This window comes from Schistocerca piceifrons, chromosome 2, assembly GCF_021461385.2.
Source record: "Schistocerca piceifrons isolate TAMUIC-IGC-003096 chromosome 2, iqSchPice1.1, whole genome shotgun sequence".
NCBI lineage: Eukaryota > Metazoa > Arthropoda > Insecta > Orthoptera > Acrididae > Schistocerca > Schistocerca piceifrons.
In genome coordinates, this window is record NC_060139.1 from 1,078,809,582 (window position 1) to 1,078,828,465 (window position 18,884).

At 42.1% G+C, this 18,884-nt stretch overlaps 1 protein-coding gene across 1 annotated transcript in view; it reads right to left on the bottom strand.

Annotated features, from left to right (window-relative positions):
* Positions 1-12,464: 12,464 nt before the first annotated feature.
* Positions 12,465-18,884, bottom strand: part of LOC124776135 (glycine-rich cell wall structural protein-like) — a 55,938-nt gene continuing 49,518 nt past the window's right edge. Inside the window, exon 3 of the mRNA XM_047250972.1 lies at positions 12,465-12,547. Within this exon, the coding sequence (XP_047106928.1) occupies positions 12,465-12,547 (83 nt within the window). The remainder of the gene's footprint in view (positions 12,548-18,884) is intronic.

The window sequence follows — 18,884 nt, forward strand, 5'->3', positions numbered from 1 at the left end:
TTATTGTCTGGCCTGTATTCCCTGAAGCACGTACGGACATGTTTTTGAGGCTTGTTGAATTAACACCGTCTGTTTGTGTGTTTTATAAGTTTGTCTGTTTTCTGTCCCATGTATACAATGACCTGCCTCAGGAGATGGGAGAGGTGGGCCATTTGATTGTTGTAGAGTAAAAGGGCTCATACCAAGATTGGCAGTTCATGTGTAATGAAGGGAAAGATGTGTAACTCTGCTTGGAGTACACGCCTCCAATTATAATCACTATCTCTTGATGCTTTTGTGGTTGCATGAGTGGTGGCTTAATTTTAAAACCTGCAATTTGCTTAATGTTATTTAATGAACCTGTGTTTAATTATTCCAGAAGTTAACTCTTACGTCATTTACTTGTCATCTTTAATTTCTTTTAGAGATTTCTGTATTTAACTACAGTAACGTTTTTATGAGAAACACTGAAACTTTTTCTGCTCTGTGTTTTATTTTTCTTTTCAATTGTGAGCTCATTGATAGATGCTGCATTGGAGTAAGACCAAAACTTATATTCTGGTCCAGTTATTTTTCTAGTTGAAGTATCAGGCTTATTGGAGTCTGATTGCTTTGGTAGTGGTTGTTTAAATATTAAAGCTTGGTAAAATATACTTTAGTCTTATTATTTTAATAGCTTACCTAAAATTTGGGCATGTGCTGAAGTGCATAAGGGCTCACTTGTGCAAACTAAAGCAGACATTGGGATCCCAGAAGCTTAGTGACAGTAAGACCCTTGGAGGAAGCAATTAATAGATTGCAGAGGTATTATGCGTGTGCAATTAGGCAAAATACAAGAAGCATTGAGAATATGAGGAGAGCAGTATAGGCATCATTTTTCATACTGCATCAACAAATGAGCACCCACAACATGCACTGTGCTTCACAGGTGATGGCTCATGGTGTAAGTACCAATCAGGAAAGGAATATGCCCATAGAAACTGTTTGCCAAATGCTGTAATTGATGTAATTAAGCCCATATTTAGAGATTTATCACAGCCAAGTTTATTGTAAGAGTGTTTACATGAGAAAACAGAAAATCCAAATGAAAGTGTAAATAATTTAATTTGGATTACGATTCCCAAAGAATGTTTGCACAAATACAAACATTGCATTTTGGAGTGTATGATGCAGTGGCAACATACAATGAAACAAACATTATCAAATGTGATGTGCTGAAACTTTTAGGATTCCAACCATGACACAACACCATTTCCACAAAGCACCTAATTGATGAAGAAAGACTAAGAGGTGCAAGAAGAAGAGACAAAAGCCTACAACATGCAGCCATAGGGAAGAAAAGACCAGTGAAAAGGAAACACTGGAAAAGGAAGAGGACGCTGATAATCCATCATATGAGGCAGGAATTAATTAAAAAGCTTTGGAAGCCATTTCCCGTAAATTTAAAATTTTCATCTTTGAGGAACATTTCCTCAAAAACTGCTAACAGTATATCAATGAAATTTATACACAATATTGTTTACTTCTTTTCCTTCATTTTTATAACAAATTGTAAAAAAATATTGTATAATTGAAAAGTTAAGGAAGACAAAGTGCAAAATCTTAAAGAAAAAAAAATCAGCATCTGTTTAAAAAACTGTAAAACAAAAACCAATAAATATGTCATAACATGGCATTATAACTTTCTAGATAAATATTCACTGAAGATGTAGTCCAAATTTAAGAGCAATATGTTTAATGGTTTCAGAAAAAATGTAGCTTATATTTGCTAAAATTAACATGGAGGAGATGGATCCTTCTGGCTCCCCTTAAGAAGTTAAAATTAAGTGATTATTGGTCCAGATATACACTTTTGTACACACCAGTTTTCAGCAAAATTATGTCCCAGGACTGTTTTTGTCTACTTCTGAGAATGTTACACTTCAGTGATAACTCTGAGTACTAGAGGTGACAGTCTATATAAAATTAAAACGACTGTTGACAATGTTCGTAAGACGTTTCATAATTCATTTCACCCAAATCACAAACTTTGTAGAGATGAAAGTCTGATGAAAGAAATATGTACTGTATGACTGTCAGATAGAGTATATTTCAGATTTTATTGTATATGCAGGCACGACAACAGAAATTGGGTTCCACAATTTGGGAAAAACTGGCAACGTAGTGGCAACTCTTATGGGACCATTTTTGGAACAGGGTCATACCCTATATGTCAATAACTCGTTCTGCAGCCCAGACATGTTCCTCTGACTTCACAACCATGGAATAGCCACATGTGGCACTGTTCGCAAGAATAGGGTCAACATGCCAAAACTGAAGAAGAAATTAAAACGAGGAGAAACCGAGTTTAGGACCACTGAAAGATTCTTTCAACCAAGTGGTGTGATAAGAGAGAGGTGTACATGTTGACCACAAGTCACACAACACAAATGGTTGAAACAGAGAAGACTGGCGAAGAAATAAGGAAACCGATATGTATTGTGGATTACAATTCGAGTATGGGTGCAGTTGACCGTTGTGACATGTTACTGAGCTCAGTGGGATCAGTGCATAAGACTGTGAATTTGTATCAGAAATATTTTTTTTCACATTCTGGATTTGTGCATTCTAAATGCTCATGCTCTCCACCAGTCGGTAACAGAGCAAAAATGGCACTCGCAGAGTTTCACCTATCTCTCGTAAGGGAGACTGTAGAAAAATATAATACAGAACGGAGAAAAGATGGTAGGCAAAGGCACTACAATGACAAGAATCCTCTGTGATTCACAGGGAGACATTTTATGGCTGTTATTGTGAGTAAACATTCACAGAATAGTACACTAATGCACAGATGCACAGTTTGCACGAAACAGAAAGCGTGCCGGGAAACTAGATACCAATGTAAAACTTGCAATGTTCCATTATGTGTTGCACCCTGCTTTGAGACCTATCATACAAATAAGCATTGCTAATCACTAAATCTGAGAAAATTTATTGACCCTTCTGAATGAATTACTAAAAAAAGGCAAATATGTAAAAAATAATATATAAATCTATATTTAACTTCACCAGTGTCTTTCCAATGCCCAGATCAAAGAGGTGGATGGGAAATAGATGCAATAGATGTAAAATTATATGAACAAAGCCTGACTTCTTCATATGAAGCAGTTTACTGGCAAATGAATGGATTGGTGATTGAGATGGCACAATATCTGTACAGTATGGCAAAAGTAATTACGCTAAGCACATTGCTCCAGTATAACAAAACCCATACATTAATCTGCATATGATACATTTAAATTATTAACACATAACATGGACAGTTATATTCTTTTATCCTTAGTAGCACAATTGTAGACCACACTATCAAATTGTATGAAACATGTTTTCCATAACTGATTTAAATGCCTTTGATCAATGAGAAACAACTTGCCAAAATTAAAACTCTCTTCTCCTTGTGACTTTTCTTGCTACTTTGCCTCTGTTGTTAGCCAATATTGAAAATTGAACTCATTGTTGTGGTGTGGGTGGAAGGGGGGGGGGGCGGGGGGGGGGGGGGGCTAAAAATCTGTTGTTCTAATGAGACTGGCTTTGAAGCATTAATAGAAAACGGTATTTGAAAAAGAAGTATTGAATACACACTGGTTTCATCTTTTCTTCAAAATCAACATCTTTTGAACCAATTTGTAGATTATTGAAAAATAGTAGGGGAATAAAAATTTTTATTCCTTATAGTTATGCAGTCAATCTAATGCACCCTAAATTTTAATTTTCATCATGCGTACACACTATTACACATGCTAACCCAAAGTTTACATTGTTTTCAGGCCTGATTTCTGTGCCCAACTTCCATTCCAGTTGTACAGCTTGGTACGTTCCATGGATCATAGTTTTTTAGCAAAATCAGAACAAAAATACCGCGTTTTTATGTTTTTACAAAATCTTCAATTTTGTGCTTAATCCATTCAATACTGGAAAGTGCTATGGAAAGAAATATTATATTTAAGAATCTTGTGTTAGGTTACTACACGCCAATTTTTACATTTGTCATAGCATTAATTCAAGAGATGGAACAAGCCGAAGTTCAAAATGTTTTTGGGCGCCTATGTTTTGGTTGATTTACCTACAATTTTCTGGCTCAATATGGCCCGTAAAATTATTTTCACATTATTATTCTTAAGGAAACACATAAAATTGTACAATTTTATTTCTTTACAAAAGCTATTGCCCAAGATATTACAGCTCAAAGCTGCCAAAAATTCATGCTTGCTCTGCGCGAGTCGTATTCAGCCAAGAAATATTCAGCACAGGGTGGGTTGAGCAACGTGGGCCAATTCAGTCCCAGTGGTGGCTCCAAGAGACAGGCATGCAGAGCAGGTCGATGGAATATGCCGCAGTCCATGGCGACTCAGCGAGATAAGCAGTCAAAAGATTAAATATGCGGACAACCCACTCTGCCGTGCCAGACGAGGAAGGGTGGAAAGGCGGGCTACAGATATGTTTGATACCGTTGGCCCAACAGAAGTCATGGAAGGAGGATGCCTTGAATTGAGGGCGATTATCAGAGACCAATGTGTGAAGTAGGCCCTCAATTGTGAGAAAATGTGCCACATCCATGAGTGTGGAATCTGTGGTGGTGGACACCATGTGGACGACATATGAGTGTTTGGAATAGGCATCAACAACAAGTAGCCACATCGACCCCAAAAACGGGCCTGCAAAATTGAGATGGATGCAATCCCAGGGCCGCGAGGCATGAGCCAAGGTGCAAACAACTGAGGGGGTCTTGCCTGGTGACACGCTCACATGTTGCACCCGCAGACCAGGCAGTCAATATTGCAATTGATGCTGGGTAATACACATGCCAATGAGCCAAAACCTTCATGTTGGGCATACCCCAGTGCCCGTAATGTAACAAACTGAGTACTTGATGCCTCAAATCCAGAGGGATGACCACCTGATGGGCATCTGACTCCATGGCCAACAGGAGGGCGTCATCGACCACAGAGAGCCTGTGGGACAGGTGGTGCCAGTGGCTGAAGTCAGTCCACATCTGCCAAGTAATATAAGAGGCCGACCCGTGGACCCTGTGGCGGAGAACCTGCTGCAAGATAGGTTCTCGGTGGGTAGCTACGACAATGTGAGCAGCCATAAGAAACAGACCATCCAGCACATCCCAGCGGGCAGAGTCAGTGTGAGAACAGAGGCCCTCCTGCTGGTCAAATGCAGGATCAGAGCCTGCTGGGAGATGTGACAGAGCGTCCGTGTTAGCATGGTGGCTGGTGGGCTAATACCGGATGGTGTAAGCTTATTCCGTAAGAATAATGCCCGTGCTGGAGACATTGAACTGTCTGCTCTGGAAGGTGAGAGTTGGGTCCTAAAAGTGTAACTAAGAATTTATGGTCTGTCAGAAGGGTGAACTTTGCCCCAAAGAGATAGGTGTGAAATTACAGCACAACAAGTGCCGAGGCCTCTAGTGGTAATCGAGGTCCATGCCATCTGGTGCGGATTCGAAACCCGTGGTGCTTGGTACCAGAGACTGCTCTGTGCATACACAAATCTGGCAGCCTGAACACACTACAGAATTTTTTTCAGATATCATCTGACTGCTTGCTGCTACTGCTTATAAATTAACAGCCACACTAAAAACTAATGTTAACAATTGTGACATCACACTCATCAGAAGCAATTTGTTGTTATTAAGTTACATTGGAGAGCCAGGGATATTGGTGCAGCTGCCACAAATACATCACACTCTGAGCTGCCTAATTGTGTTACATGTCTCAGCAGATTTCATCTGCTATTGTCAATACTGGGTTGTGTGGGGTACCTGATGATTCGAGCTGGTTTGAATGATGCTCTATGCGCTATAAATGCTCCATTATCAGTGGACAATTTCTGAAAGGGCACATCTTTGCCAGAGCAGTGTGGGGTCATTTTCTTCTTGAAAATATCTTCTCAAACACGCTATTAGACAATGCGAAACTCTCTGAGGAAGAGCAAATATGCATCACAATCTTCACATCACATATCCTCTTCATGCTTCACTCACTAAATTCTTTGAACAAAAACAAACTACTTGAATAAGTTGCTTCCAAATTTGTAAAAGTGATGTACATGGTCAGGAACATGGACCCACTGCAATGTTATGAATCCAATACTTCAGAATGGTGAATTTGATGAAGGAGTACATCCATGCAGAGTTCCTTGCTCATCTGAACTACTGTAAGTGAATGATAACCTATTTTCATGCTGCTGGAGGTTTCCTGTGTATCAAGTCTTCACATTTGTATGTACAGGATACAGAAAGACTCTGTGCTCTACTTACAACAGAGGAGTATGAGAAGTTTGTGAACAAACACTACTTCACTATGAGAAATAATGACCAGCTCTGGTCAGGCATGTGGCCAGACATGACATTGAGACAATTTTGGTCTGGCCATTCTCAAGCCATGGTTGCATGACCCATGGTAGTGGTATGACAGACAGTGCTCCCAGTAAAAGGATAATTTGGGTGACTACAATTCAAGACGTATGTGCTACACATTAAGAATATTGTAGTGTGTTGTTTTCATGAAGTGGGCAGCACAATAATTTTTGAGAATCTCACCAAAGTTAAGATGAAAATGACATTGGCAAGCTTACACATTAATTTCATAATCACCCTCATTTTCTGAGTACCAAGAAAATTGTGATAATAGTGACAGGAGTAATGAGAGATGATACAATCTTATGCCATGATGCACTTACAATTGCCAAAACAAGCAATGACAAAAATGGGAAACCAGCCATTCACAAGTATCAAACTGTCACAGAAGGCTCACACACTTCAGCTCTCCCAAGCAAATTCAACAATAGAGATTGACAATGAAACTTATCATCAATTCTTGCTGTTTCAGCAAATCTCCATTATCAAGAAATCAGATGAGTATTTGAAGAATTACATGCAATATGAACTGGCTCCCTAGCCCCAGCTTTCTTCAATGAAACTGGAATGAGGAAGTTCAAAAACTCAGCACTACACGCATGGGTTAAGCAAACTGATGAGGATATTCCATTGACTTTATTGTTTATTAAGCATTACTAGTCCACAAAGAGAGAACTGTATCAACCTTTTGTGATGCTTACATTAGGTTTCTGAAGACGCGTTATTAAGGGAGAGGTTGTACAGCAGTTTTTGATGGGTACACTGGCAGTTCAGTAAGCACAAAGGCACCAGAACAATGTTAACATTGGTCCCAGAGAGGAGATGGAGGTTGTCCCGCATGATGCACGAGGGAGTGAAACTGTTGAAAGAGGGAAATCCTGTTAGCTCTTTTGCTATCCTGAAGAATGCAACAAAACTGTGCATGCACTCTTTACAAAGAATGCAGTTCACCATCATAGAATGGAGGTTAAAAACATGAAAAGCACATCTCGATGCATGATTCGTGTCGTGGCATGCCTCAGCCCATTACAGGACTGGAACATGTTGCAATAAAGAAGTAGTGAAAGACATTGATATTCTGTGGCAGAAGGATAACATTCATAAGGAACTCTACCCAGTCACCACAGCTGGAAAAAATAATGTTCACTGGAGGTCACCAGGGAGGGGTGAAGCCTCCCGTCAGCCTTAGGAAGTCCTCACCTGCATTTACACGTAGGCGGGTAGGAGTCAGCAAACTGATAGTGCATGGGATATGGTCTCCTGAGAACATGTCAGAGAGAACAGAAAACTTGAGACTAAGAGCAAACTGGGCAGTGCAGAATGAGAGGTCCAAATGGAATTACGCACATGTAGAGTCTGAAAGGAACACGGGTGCTCCAGCATTACGACGATGAGACTGAGTTGATTGAGAAGGTCAGCCAAAATGGAACCTCTCTGACAGGTTCTCAAAGAGCCCCAAAGGGGATGACAGGCATTAAAGTCACTGAGCAGCAAAAAGGGGTGAGATGAGGGAGCTAGCCAACCAACTGGAGTAAGTCTGCCCTGGTGACAACATTGATGCTGGGGTGTAGAAATTACAAAGAGAAAAGGTGAAAATAGGAAAGAAAATGGGGACTACAACAGCTTGCAGCCTATGTGCAACACGAGTCTTCTGGGGCAAGGTCAAAGTGGACTGGAAGGAAACACAAGAGCTCAAAGTGGGCTGGAGGATGCAATTTCATTTCCCGGAGGCAGAGAACAACTGTATGCTGCGATTCCAAGTGCCAGACGATTAAACGCCAGGCCTTTGGCTAGCCAACAACTTGCGAGGAACAGAGTAGGGTACTTTCTCCTTCACATGGTGCCCTGGTCAGCCTGCTCATCATGATACATTGGGCACTCACAGGGTGAGGTGACAAGGTCACCATTACAGATGGTACAGTGGGGAGAGGGAGGGAGGGAGGCAGGCAGGCAGGCAATCACCCTGATGAGCATCCCTGCAAGTAACACATTTGATGGTGTTTTGACAGAACATGATATCATCGTTATAACGTTGACACTGGTAGAAATGCATTGAGTCTAGAATGTACAGCTGGGCTGTGATGATTTCATAGCCTGCCTTTATCTGCAATGGAAGCACTATTTGAACAAATGTGAGGAAAAGAGTGCTTGTAGGCATGAGAGTTTGCCTCAATCTTTTTCATTACCTGATGGATCACAGTGATGGCCTGATCGGAGATAATTTTGGCTTTGTCCCTTGGTAAGACCATCAAGCAGGTGAATGTAAATATCATTATGCAACATACTCACTATACTGTGTGGGAATTATTGAACTATATGAAATAAAATTATTATGACTTCTGAACAATTTGTGGTAGTACATTCAAAATGCACAGTTGGCTTAAGCACATGATGTGAATTATTATGAGCATGGTTTGGTTTGGTTTTGAAGACCACTTTCACTTGGATAAGTTAGTCGCTAAGTGAAATTGAAGCATTTGGGGGACTTGATAATGTGCATTTCGCAAGTGAGAAATCCCTTCACCCTCAACAGATGACTGGGGAGTGCAATGCCTAGTCACAAAATGATCTGTGTGATATTCCTTGATGGCACAGTGGCTATTGAATGATACATGAAGGTTTTGGAAGAGCATTTCATCCCCATTATCCAAAATGACCGATTTTGACAAGATGTGGTTCATTCAAGGCAAAGCTTGACCCCATCAAAGCAGAAGAGTGCTTGATGTCCTTGAGGGGCACTTTAGGGGCAGCAATCTGGCTCTGGGAACCAAGAGGCCACTGGCATGGGCCTTAATTGGCTGCCATATTCTCCAGATCTGAACACATGCTACTCCTTTTTGTGGGACTACAATAAAGACAAGGTGTGCACAAATAAACCTGTAAGTTCTGTTCACACACACACAAATTACTACACAACCACCAACACTGAACATACAACACTATATACACACACAATATGTTTCCAAGAGTAAGTCCGATATCTCAGTGTCTGGATGAACCAGAAACTTGCATGGGTTTACCACATCGAATATGTTGCCAACAGTGTGCACGTGAGGCTCAAACAACTTTACCCAATGCTCAAAAGGGACAGTACACTGAAAAGGAGGGTGTTGAGGTCCATATATATGACACTGGTTAGACCTCTGATGTTCGCAGCGCCTGTCTGGGGAAAAGTAGCTTCTACACACCTGCGCCGCCTACAGATCATACAGAACGAAGTGCTACACATCATTAGCAACACTCCACACTACACACACACTGTGGATCTTTGCAATGAATACTGCTTTGAAACCCTCAAGGATGTATTCAGGAAACACATCACACAGCTATACAGTAACTGAAGACACACTAACAATCATTTCATCTTTATTCTGGGAAACTATGATCACAACTGTAGGTGGAAGCACATACAGCCAAAGACACTAGTATGTAGGGCATATCCACCTAGGGCAAGCTAACGTACACCCACAAGTGGCAAATGTCAGCAAGACCCTGCATATAAGCAAGGTTGACTGGATATGACAGCTGCTATTAAAGCCGACCAACAAGCTACAGCATGGAGACCAACAAGCTCACTCACTCCTTTGCAAACAAATCACCAACATTATCTTACACTCTGAATCTGATATATGACCTATCAGACACAAAATGATGATGAACCCAACTGTTACAGGTATGCTATTGCTGACTAAGAAATCTACACTGACATCCAGCAGCAGCCTCCGAGTAACAGCACCACACAATGTCAAAGGTATAGATCTGAATGGTACCCACTAATAACAAAAGCCACCCTTGTATGACCTGCCTCAGTCTGCAAGGAAACTGCTATTGCTCTTACAACCCAACTCAACCCAACTATCACAGCAGTTTTTTTCCCCTTGGCTCTTGCCTTGGCACATTTTTCCCCTCTGCCCATCAAACCACTACACTTCATTCAACTTTTGACCCAAACTATCTCCAGATTAGTGCCTATTAATGGTTAACATTAAACAGACATATGCAAACATTACAGCACCCACATCCTGTGAGACCTGACTCATGGCAATAGACCTTTTGTGTTGGCTATCAGTTTGGTGTGGGCATTCATGGGCTCCACCTATTGTGTAAAAATCATATTGCTCAGCTGAAGGCAGCAATTCAGGAGGTCATTGACAGCATCAATGTTCTGACACTTCAGCAGATCATGCAGAATTTTGCTATTCGTCTGTGCCAAGGATGGCAGGTGTATCAAACATGTCATAACCTAAATACAAATATCCATAATGATGTTTACATGTTGAATAAAGTGTGAGCATACTGTAGCTCATAACTAATTAAAATGTTTTTCCATCTAGTTCAATAATGGTCACCCTATACGGAAGCCTCGACACAAACAGGATAGCCATGGAGAAACAAAGCCGTAAGCAGTTGTCGGGCTTGAAAATCACAACTGGTCTTGAGAAGCCATTTCCCATTATGTAAGTGAGAGTAGAACTTCACAGGGCACAAAAAATCATTCACACCTTTCTGAATAATAAACAGATCAAATGAAGCAAAAGACTGACATCCTTTGGTATGCAAGACCACGAGGACCTGAGGTGTACCTTTGAGAGTCACAGAATCTTTAGCTGTACATCATTTACATTTAATAGACCTAGACTGGGGCGAAGATGATTGACTCATCACAAAAACATCCACCACGATAGCCAGTGTCACCTAAGGTCACATCTCCCAAACTCCAGACAGAGGGACCAATTGGATATTGGGAAGGTAACAGCTAAGCAAATCACCCCTCCCTGGGCCTGGCCTGTACCGAGGATATGTTTGAAACCCACCTGCTGACATGGAGCTCGGAGTTCAAAACTTTGTGTTTTCCAGTCTCCAGACATGTAGCAAATGCATGGGCTAACCTTCAGGAGTACACAGAGAGGAAGAAGGAACAACAAGAAATCTCTAACACAAGTAGAGAGAGGAGAAGAGATGGAAAAAGAAAGGAAGGCAAAGGACTGTACAGATGCCAGACTACTGCAACTTCAGAATGCATTCCCGAATATATGCAAAACATGTTCCTCCAGGAAGGGGAAAAATAATAGCAGGAGGATAGACATTCAGCACAGAAAGGGAAGAGGTACTCCCAAGACTGGGGCCCTGTGGTGGGCAAGCATGTATTCAGGAAAGAGATGTGAGCCCCACGGGAGGAGCTTTGAAGGTGGTGCAGTGATTGCCAATTTGCCTAAGTGTTCAAAAAGGTAACATTGTGCACTTCACGAAGTGATAAAGCACAGTACACTATGAATATAGTACTAGTGAGACAGAGCTTGAATCTGTGAACTCATACAAATACGTGGGTGTGCTCAAGAAAGTTTACTGATAAAGTTTCAAGAAACAGCTTTAAATCATTCCTATATGAATATACAACAAACCCCCACAAATCACTCCAATAAGGTTCCTGTGGATAAGATTAGAGTAATTACAGAACACACAGAGCCATTTAAACAATTATTTTTCCCACACTCCATATAGGAACAGAACAGATAAAAGCGCTAATAATAGGTACAGTTACATAACTGGTGCACTTCACAGTGGTTTCCAGAATGAAAATGCAGACTGTGCTGTGTCATAAGCATGGGTTTTGTTCACCATAACAAATAATGTCCATCCAATCCAGTAAATGGCCAATAACACCTGGTGAATACAATAATCACATGTCTACAATGTATTAGAAGGTGATAAAATATGTGCTAGATGACCCGAGCATGCCACAGAGACAACAGGTGGTGAACGCGCACGATTTCAGCAATGATACAACTCAGCATTGCTGATTCCAGAGATGCTGCATTAGTGACTTGATGCAGCTGGCCGCTACCCATGTTACTCGATGGGCAAAAGGAATAATAATTTCAGTGTCAAAATTTGGTGTGGTGTTACCTGTTTGTTCACGTAAATGCTTCCCATTGTATGGCATCAGAAAATAGTGAGTTTCCCAGTAGACCTCTTACCGATAAAGTCAGAGAAAGGAAACAAATAATAATAATAATAATAATAATAATAATAATAATAAATAGTAGTAGTAGTAGTAGTAGTAGTAGTAGTTACCGATTCACTGCTGCCACTGCTGTGTCGAAATCTTCCAGATCTGTGGCATTCCAGCCCAGAGATGTTCCAGTATGTCTGGTGGTACATCTGAAAATTAAGAAAAATAAAAATATGTATCAAATATCTCCTCAAGGACTGCCACCTAACTGTGGCAAGGAAATCTGTGCACTCCGCTATGATGCAGATAGCTATATTGAGGGAGTGCAAGCTACTGGCAGGGCCACCCTAGCGGGACAGGTCTTATGGTTATGAATCAGATGAAGACCAGTCCACAATGTAGGAGTGGTGGGCAGGGGGAGACAGGTTGTCTTAGGCATAGAGAAACAGACCCTCCTAGAGGGGTCAACCTTGATTAATAACAGGGAAGGAGTCCCTCCAAAACCTGGAGAGATGAAGCCATAGCTGTAGTGAAGGCAGCCATCTAAGGAGAGAGAACCCCAGAGAAAAAGCAGGTGTACTAGGACACATAAATGTGGCAGCCCTGCCACCAGGCTACAGGTCTGTATCTTTTAATGGGGAATTACAAAACTACTGACAAAAATCAAGTAGCAAAAAACACTTATGACAATGACCAGTGAGGAAAAAATAATATAGAGAGTGGGAAAAATAAGGAAAACAACAACATGGAATGTTAGAGGAATAAGCAGTAATGAACAACAAATAATGAGGGAATTAAACATTTCAAAAACTGATATAGTTGTAATATCAGAAACAAAGAAGGAACTACAAATCTCTAAAGAAATTAGTTGTTATATTATGAAATATACCAGAGTAAGTAGAACTGAACAGGCAAGAGCTGGAGTTGCAGTTACAATCAAATTGGTTAAATCCATATATTTCCATAAATTAAGGATTGATATACTTAAGGTTTAAGACACTGGGATAAGTTGGTGAATATTATTGGTGAGAATACAGCCTACAAATGCATATACGACAATGATTGGTAGAATACCTAAAGCATATTATTTAATAATTGCTGGAGATTTCAATGCAAAGTAGATAAATCTGCCATTAAAGGCATAGTGGGGCCACATGGAGAACATACTAAAAACAATAATGTATATCAGCCAAGAGATTTTTTCTGCCTTTAAACAACTTAAGAATTACAATCAATACAACCCCTCTCCCCTTAAATAGAGATATTCATAAAATTACATAGAGTACTAGGGGTACTAGATCTATAACAGAGTATGTTATTGCACATAAAGCCATCCCACTTATAGAAGACACCATAGTCTAAAGAGGATATAATGTTACAACTGATCATTTTTTCGTAATATAGAGGGGCATTCTTAGCTATGACAGTAATAAAAACACAATAAAAAGCAGACACAAGGAGAAATCTATACAATACATTTGCAACAAGATCAAAGCATTACATGGTTATAGAAAAAATGTTTCAATGAAGTACTGAAACATCTGCAAACAGCATTATCCCATTATTAAATCAAAGGAGATCACTGAAAATGTGACAATTATTGAGATATTAGTCTTCTTAACTCTGCATACAAGATATACGCACAAACAGTAACAAACAGACTGAGGTACTGTTGGAAATATTTTTTACTGAAGAACAGAAGGGTACTAAAATGGTACAGTATTTTTCCAGTCTGCCAAATTACTGAGAAACACAAGAGAATATGTGGTGAAATAACATCTCTGACTGTGTAAACGAGGGTTGCTTCATATGAGGCAGCAGGAATTGGTATGCTTTGTACACTCCTAACACTTACGCATGTTGCATATATGTACTACTAATAAATAGGATGGAAATCTGGTCTACAACACCAGACCACTATTCTGCTATCATATTGCCGGCACCCCATCTCCCATAGATGTGACCCCAAACTCCCACAATGGGCCACTGTTTTGCTGTTAAGCTGTAAATATGCTGTGCTATTTATGCGATTGGGAATGCTACCATAACAAATGGTACAACTTCACTGTTCCTACAGTGAAGTCAACAATATCTCCAACAAGAGCTCATATATTCCATGAACATCCCGTGTACAAAATCGGTAACATCCACCAGGGCTTGGACGATAGTAGAGTGGCAAATGACATAGCAACTTCGCCATCATCATTGTTTGACACATCTTCAGACAAACTTCACATCACTGCCAATGCCAAGCACAAACTGTGCCATAACAAGTATAAAATTTATCTAGTGACTCCATAATAAACATTCCACATTTGATACCGAGAGAATCCATCCCTTGTATTTCATACAATACTGCAGCAGGCAGTCACAATAAACAATAGCTCGTTTCTCCGTAATGAATGTTAATCTAAGTGGCTTCAAATATCATGCAGGGCAAAACATCAATTGCTGCAGTACTAGTGATTACGAGCATTATGACACTCACATTGACAACCTGAACCAGACTTCTCCCACAGTGCCATTACAAACAATGGCCCACACCACACCACTACTTCATTCTGTTTCCATCACCTATCTGCCAACAGACTGCGGGATCCAGGTTTACATCACATTTCAGTACCTAGGCTTTCCAATTTTCCAAATCCTATGCCAATCATTGTGACTAAACATGAGTTCCGCGAGAGATACTATGTCACTCATATCCCAGCCACACTGGGCCTCACAACCATCTCACTTCTGATCCAGCAGTGTGCTTTCCATTTGAACCATCCACAACCAGCACTGAAAGCAACTACATCCTCCGAAAATACATTTCTCGTGACCTTGTCTCGGCAAGGTCAGATAGCTCTGGCTCCCTGTTCGGGTTATGTCACACCCACAGCAGCCACACCATGAATGACTGCACACCTGCACAAATGCAAAAACTCCATGAGACACACACAGTGCTGCTGGATACTAAATGGGCTACACGAGGATATCATGCGCACTCTGACACACATTTCCCACTGTCTCAGACACCGGACATTAGGAAAGTCTTATCTACCAACTTAGCCCCAGAATTTCACTGACACGTGCAAATACTCTTCTAACAACCATGTGAGTTCTAGACAAATTGCTTTGTGATGCTGACACTATCTGCACTGACGCATGATCCACCTCATTATTTACAGTCCTATGTAAAGCCACATTTCTTGCCTGCTGCACACACCGACAATCCTCCAAATGCAGCATCGCGCCGTGCCCATCTCACTGTGGTGCCTTACACTGTAACCACTGACAACCATCATATCATCCACCACCATCCTAAACTATCTTTCTCCTGCAAGGTGTTTTGCCCTCCGTGAGCATTTGATGTCAGCCAGTGTCATCATTGCAGATGATGAGAAGTTCACCACATGCCTTAACCACTTGAAAAAATGTGCAGATCTTAGTAGCGACTTGCTTTGGGACATTCTGGCCCCTCACACATACAAATCTGCTAAGACACTAGTTCTATACAGACTAACACACACCCAAGAGCAGCTGCAACATTTCCTGATCAAAGAGACAACTTAGTCAATAGCACACCATCTTTGTCCTAGCACCACATGCAAATTCGATATAACCCAACACTCCTACCTGTTCATGTCTTATGGACACTTAGGCTCCTAAATCTCCCACAGAACATCCAAGCAGCAGTGGTAGTAGTGCATGATGAGGCACCACTGGAGCTTCAACTTTCACTGGCTGACAAAATGAGGGCACTATCACAACACTGCATTCTAATTTTTTTTATTTGTTTTGGTTTTAGGGCACAAAACTGCTATGGTCATTAGCGCCCGGGAATGAAAGTCATAAAATTGGAGAAACTAAAAGCAGAAGGAAGGCTTAAAAATTCACTACAGAAAGCGGTTGGTTGTCCCCCAAAAAAGCTTCAAATGACTGACGTCATTTCACTGGCACTAATAAACTTGAGAACACGGTCGTCTGAGCACGTGTCATCTGCTAAAAATCGATGATATATCAGGCGATAGCTGTAGACGGGAGCGTAACGGATTAAAATAGGGGTACTCAATTAAAAGGTGTCTTACCGTCCACAGCTGAGAGCAGTGGGGACAGAGTGGGGGAGGATTGCCGCTTAAAAGATGTCGATGGCTAAAAAGACACTGCCCTATCCAGAGTCTAGTTAAAATTACCTCCTCCCGATGATGCATTCTGGAGGAAGAGGTCCAAGCACAAGGAAGTGCTTTCACGTCCCGCAATTTATTATGGGGAAGTGTCAACCAATGCGTGTACCATAAATGAACAACACGACGACATAAAACACTCAGTAGATCGGCGAAGGGAATCGATTGAATAGCTGGCCGAAGAAGAGAGACTGCAGCCTTGGCTGCAATATCGGCTGCCTCATTTCCACAGATACCAACGTGTCCCTGAAGCCAGAGGAACGCCACCGAGACGCCCCCAGGTGGAGCAAGCGCAGACAGTCCTTAATCCAGTGGACCAGAGGGTGCACAGGATAAAGAGCTTGGAGACTGAGGAGAGAGCTGAGAGAATCTGAGCAGATAACGTACTGTATCCACTGATGGCGGCCGATGTAGTGGACAGCCTGGAGAACAGCCTAAAGCTCCGCAGTATACACCGAACACTAGTCGGGAAGCCGAAAGTGATTTGGGCACTCCCTACACCTAACGATGTTTTCGAGCCGTCTGTGTAAATAAATGTGGCGTCTATCATTTTTGCACATAGAGCAGCAAATGCCCGACGATAAACAAGTGAAGGGGTACCATCCTTGGGAAATCGACAAAGGTCACGGAGCAGGCAGATCCATGGACGGAGCCAAGGCAGAGCTGTACCCCAAGTTGTCAAGAAGGTTTTAGGAAAGCGGAAGGTAAGAGAATGGAGCAGTTGACGGAAGCGGACTCCTGGTGGTAGTAAGGAGGAGGGGCGGCCTGCATACCCTACATCAAAGGAGGCATCGAAAAAAATGTCATGAGCTGGATTAGCAGGCATGGAAGACAGATGGCTAGCATAACGACTCAGAAGGATTGCTCGCCGACTGGACAGCGGAGGCTCAGCAGTCTCAGCATAAAGTCTTTCCACAGGGCTGGTGTAAAAAGCTCCAGACACTAAACGTAATCCACGGTGGTGGATAGAGTCGAGACGCCGAAGAATAGACGGCCGAGCAGAGGAGTAGACTGTGCTTCCGTAGTCCAATTTCAAGCGCACTAAGGCGCGATAGAGGCGGAGAAGGACCACTCGGTCCGTTCCCCAGGAAGTACCATTCAGGACACGGAGGGTGTTAAGGTATCGCAGACAGCGAGCCGAAAGATAGGAAACGTGGGAGGACCAGCACAGTTTTCTGTCAAACATAAGACCCAAGAATTTAGCGACGTCGGAGAACGGAAGGTTGACAGGACCTAGATGTAAGGAGGGCGGAAGAAACTCCTTACGTCGCCAAAAATTAACACAAACGGTCTTACTGGGAGAAAAACGGAAGACGGTTTCGATGCTCCATGACTGGAGGCGATCGAGAGAGCCTTGAAGACGTCGTTCAAGAAGACTGGTCCGTTGAGAGCTGTAGTAGATCGCAAAATCGTCCACAAAGAGGGCTCCCGAGAAATCAGGAAGGAGACAATCCCTAATTGGATTGATGGCAATGGCAAACAGGACAACAGTCAGCATGGAGCCCTGGGGTACCCCGTTTTCTTGGGAGAAAGAACGGGAGAGAGTAGTGTTCACCCGCACCCTAAATGTGCGCTCTGCCATAAATTTGCGAAGAAGAAGGAGCAGCCGACCTCGAAAGCCCCAAGAGAACAGTGTGCGGAGGATGCCTGTCCTCCAACAGGTATCGTATGCTCTCTCCAGATCAAAAAATATTGCTACCGTTTGGCGTTTCCGGAGAAAATTATTCATGATATAAGTGGAGAGAGCAACAAGATGGTCAACTGCAGAATGATGCTTTCGGAATCCGCATTGGGCAGGTGTTAAAAGACTACGGGATTCCAGCCACCAAGCTAAACGGTAATTCACCATACGCTCCAAAACCTTACAGACAGTACTCGTGAGAGAAATGTAGCGATAGCTAGAGGGGATTTTTGTCCTTTCCAGGTTTCGGAACAGGAACGACGATAGCTCCCCGCCATCGTCTGGGAAAAGTACTGTCGGTCCAAATGCGATTATAAAGGCGAAGGAGGTAACGCAGACTATGGGTTGATAAATGCAGCAACATTTGGACGTGGATACCATCCGGTCCTGGGGCGGAGGAGCGAGAAGAAGAGAGTGCATGTTGGAGATCCTGCATGGAGAAAACAGTATTGTAGCTTTCGCGATTTTGAGAGGGGAAAGCAAGATGTCGCACTTCCGCTGCACGTTTCTTCGGGAGAAACGCTGGCGGGTAATTTGAAAAGCTCGAAATCTCAGCAAAGTGCTGACCCAATGAGTTAGAAATTGCGACGGGGTCCACTAATGTATCATGCGCGACTGTGAGCCCAGAGACCAGGGAGTAACTAGGCATGCCTGAGAACCGTCGAAGCCGACTCCAAACTTCCGAGGAGGGAGTGA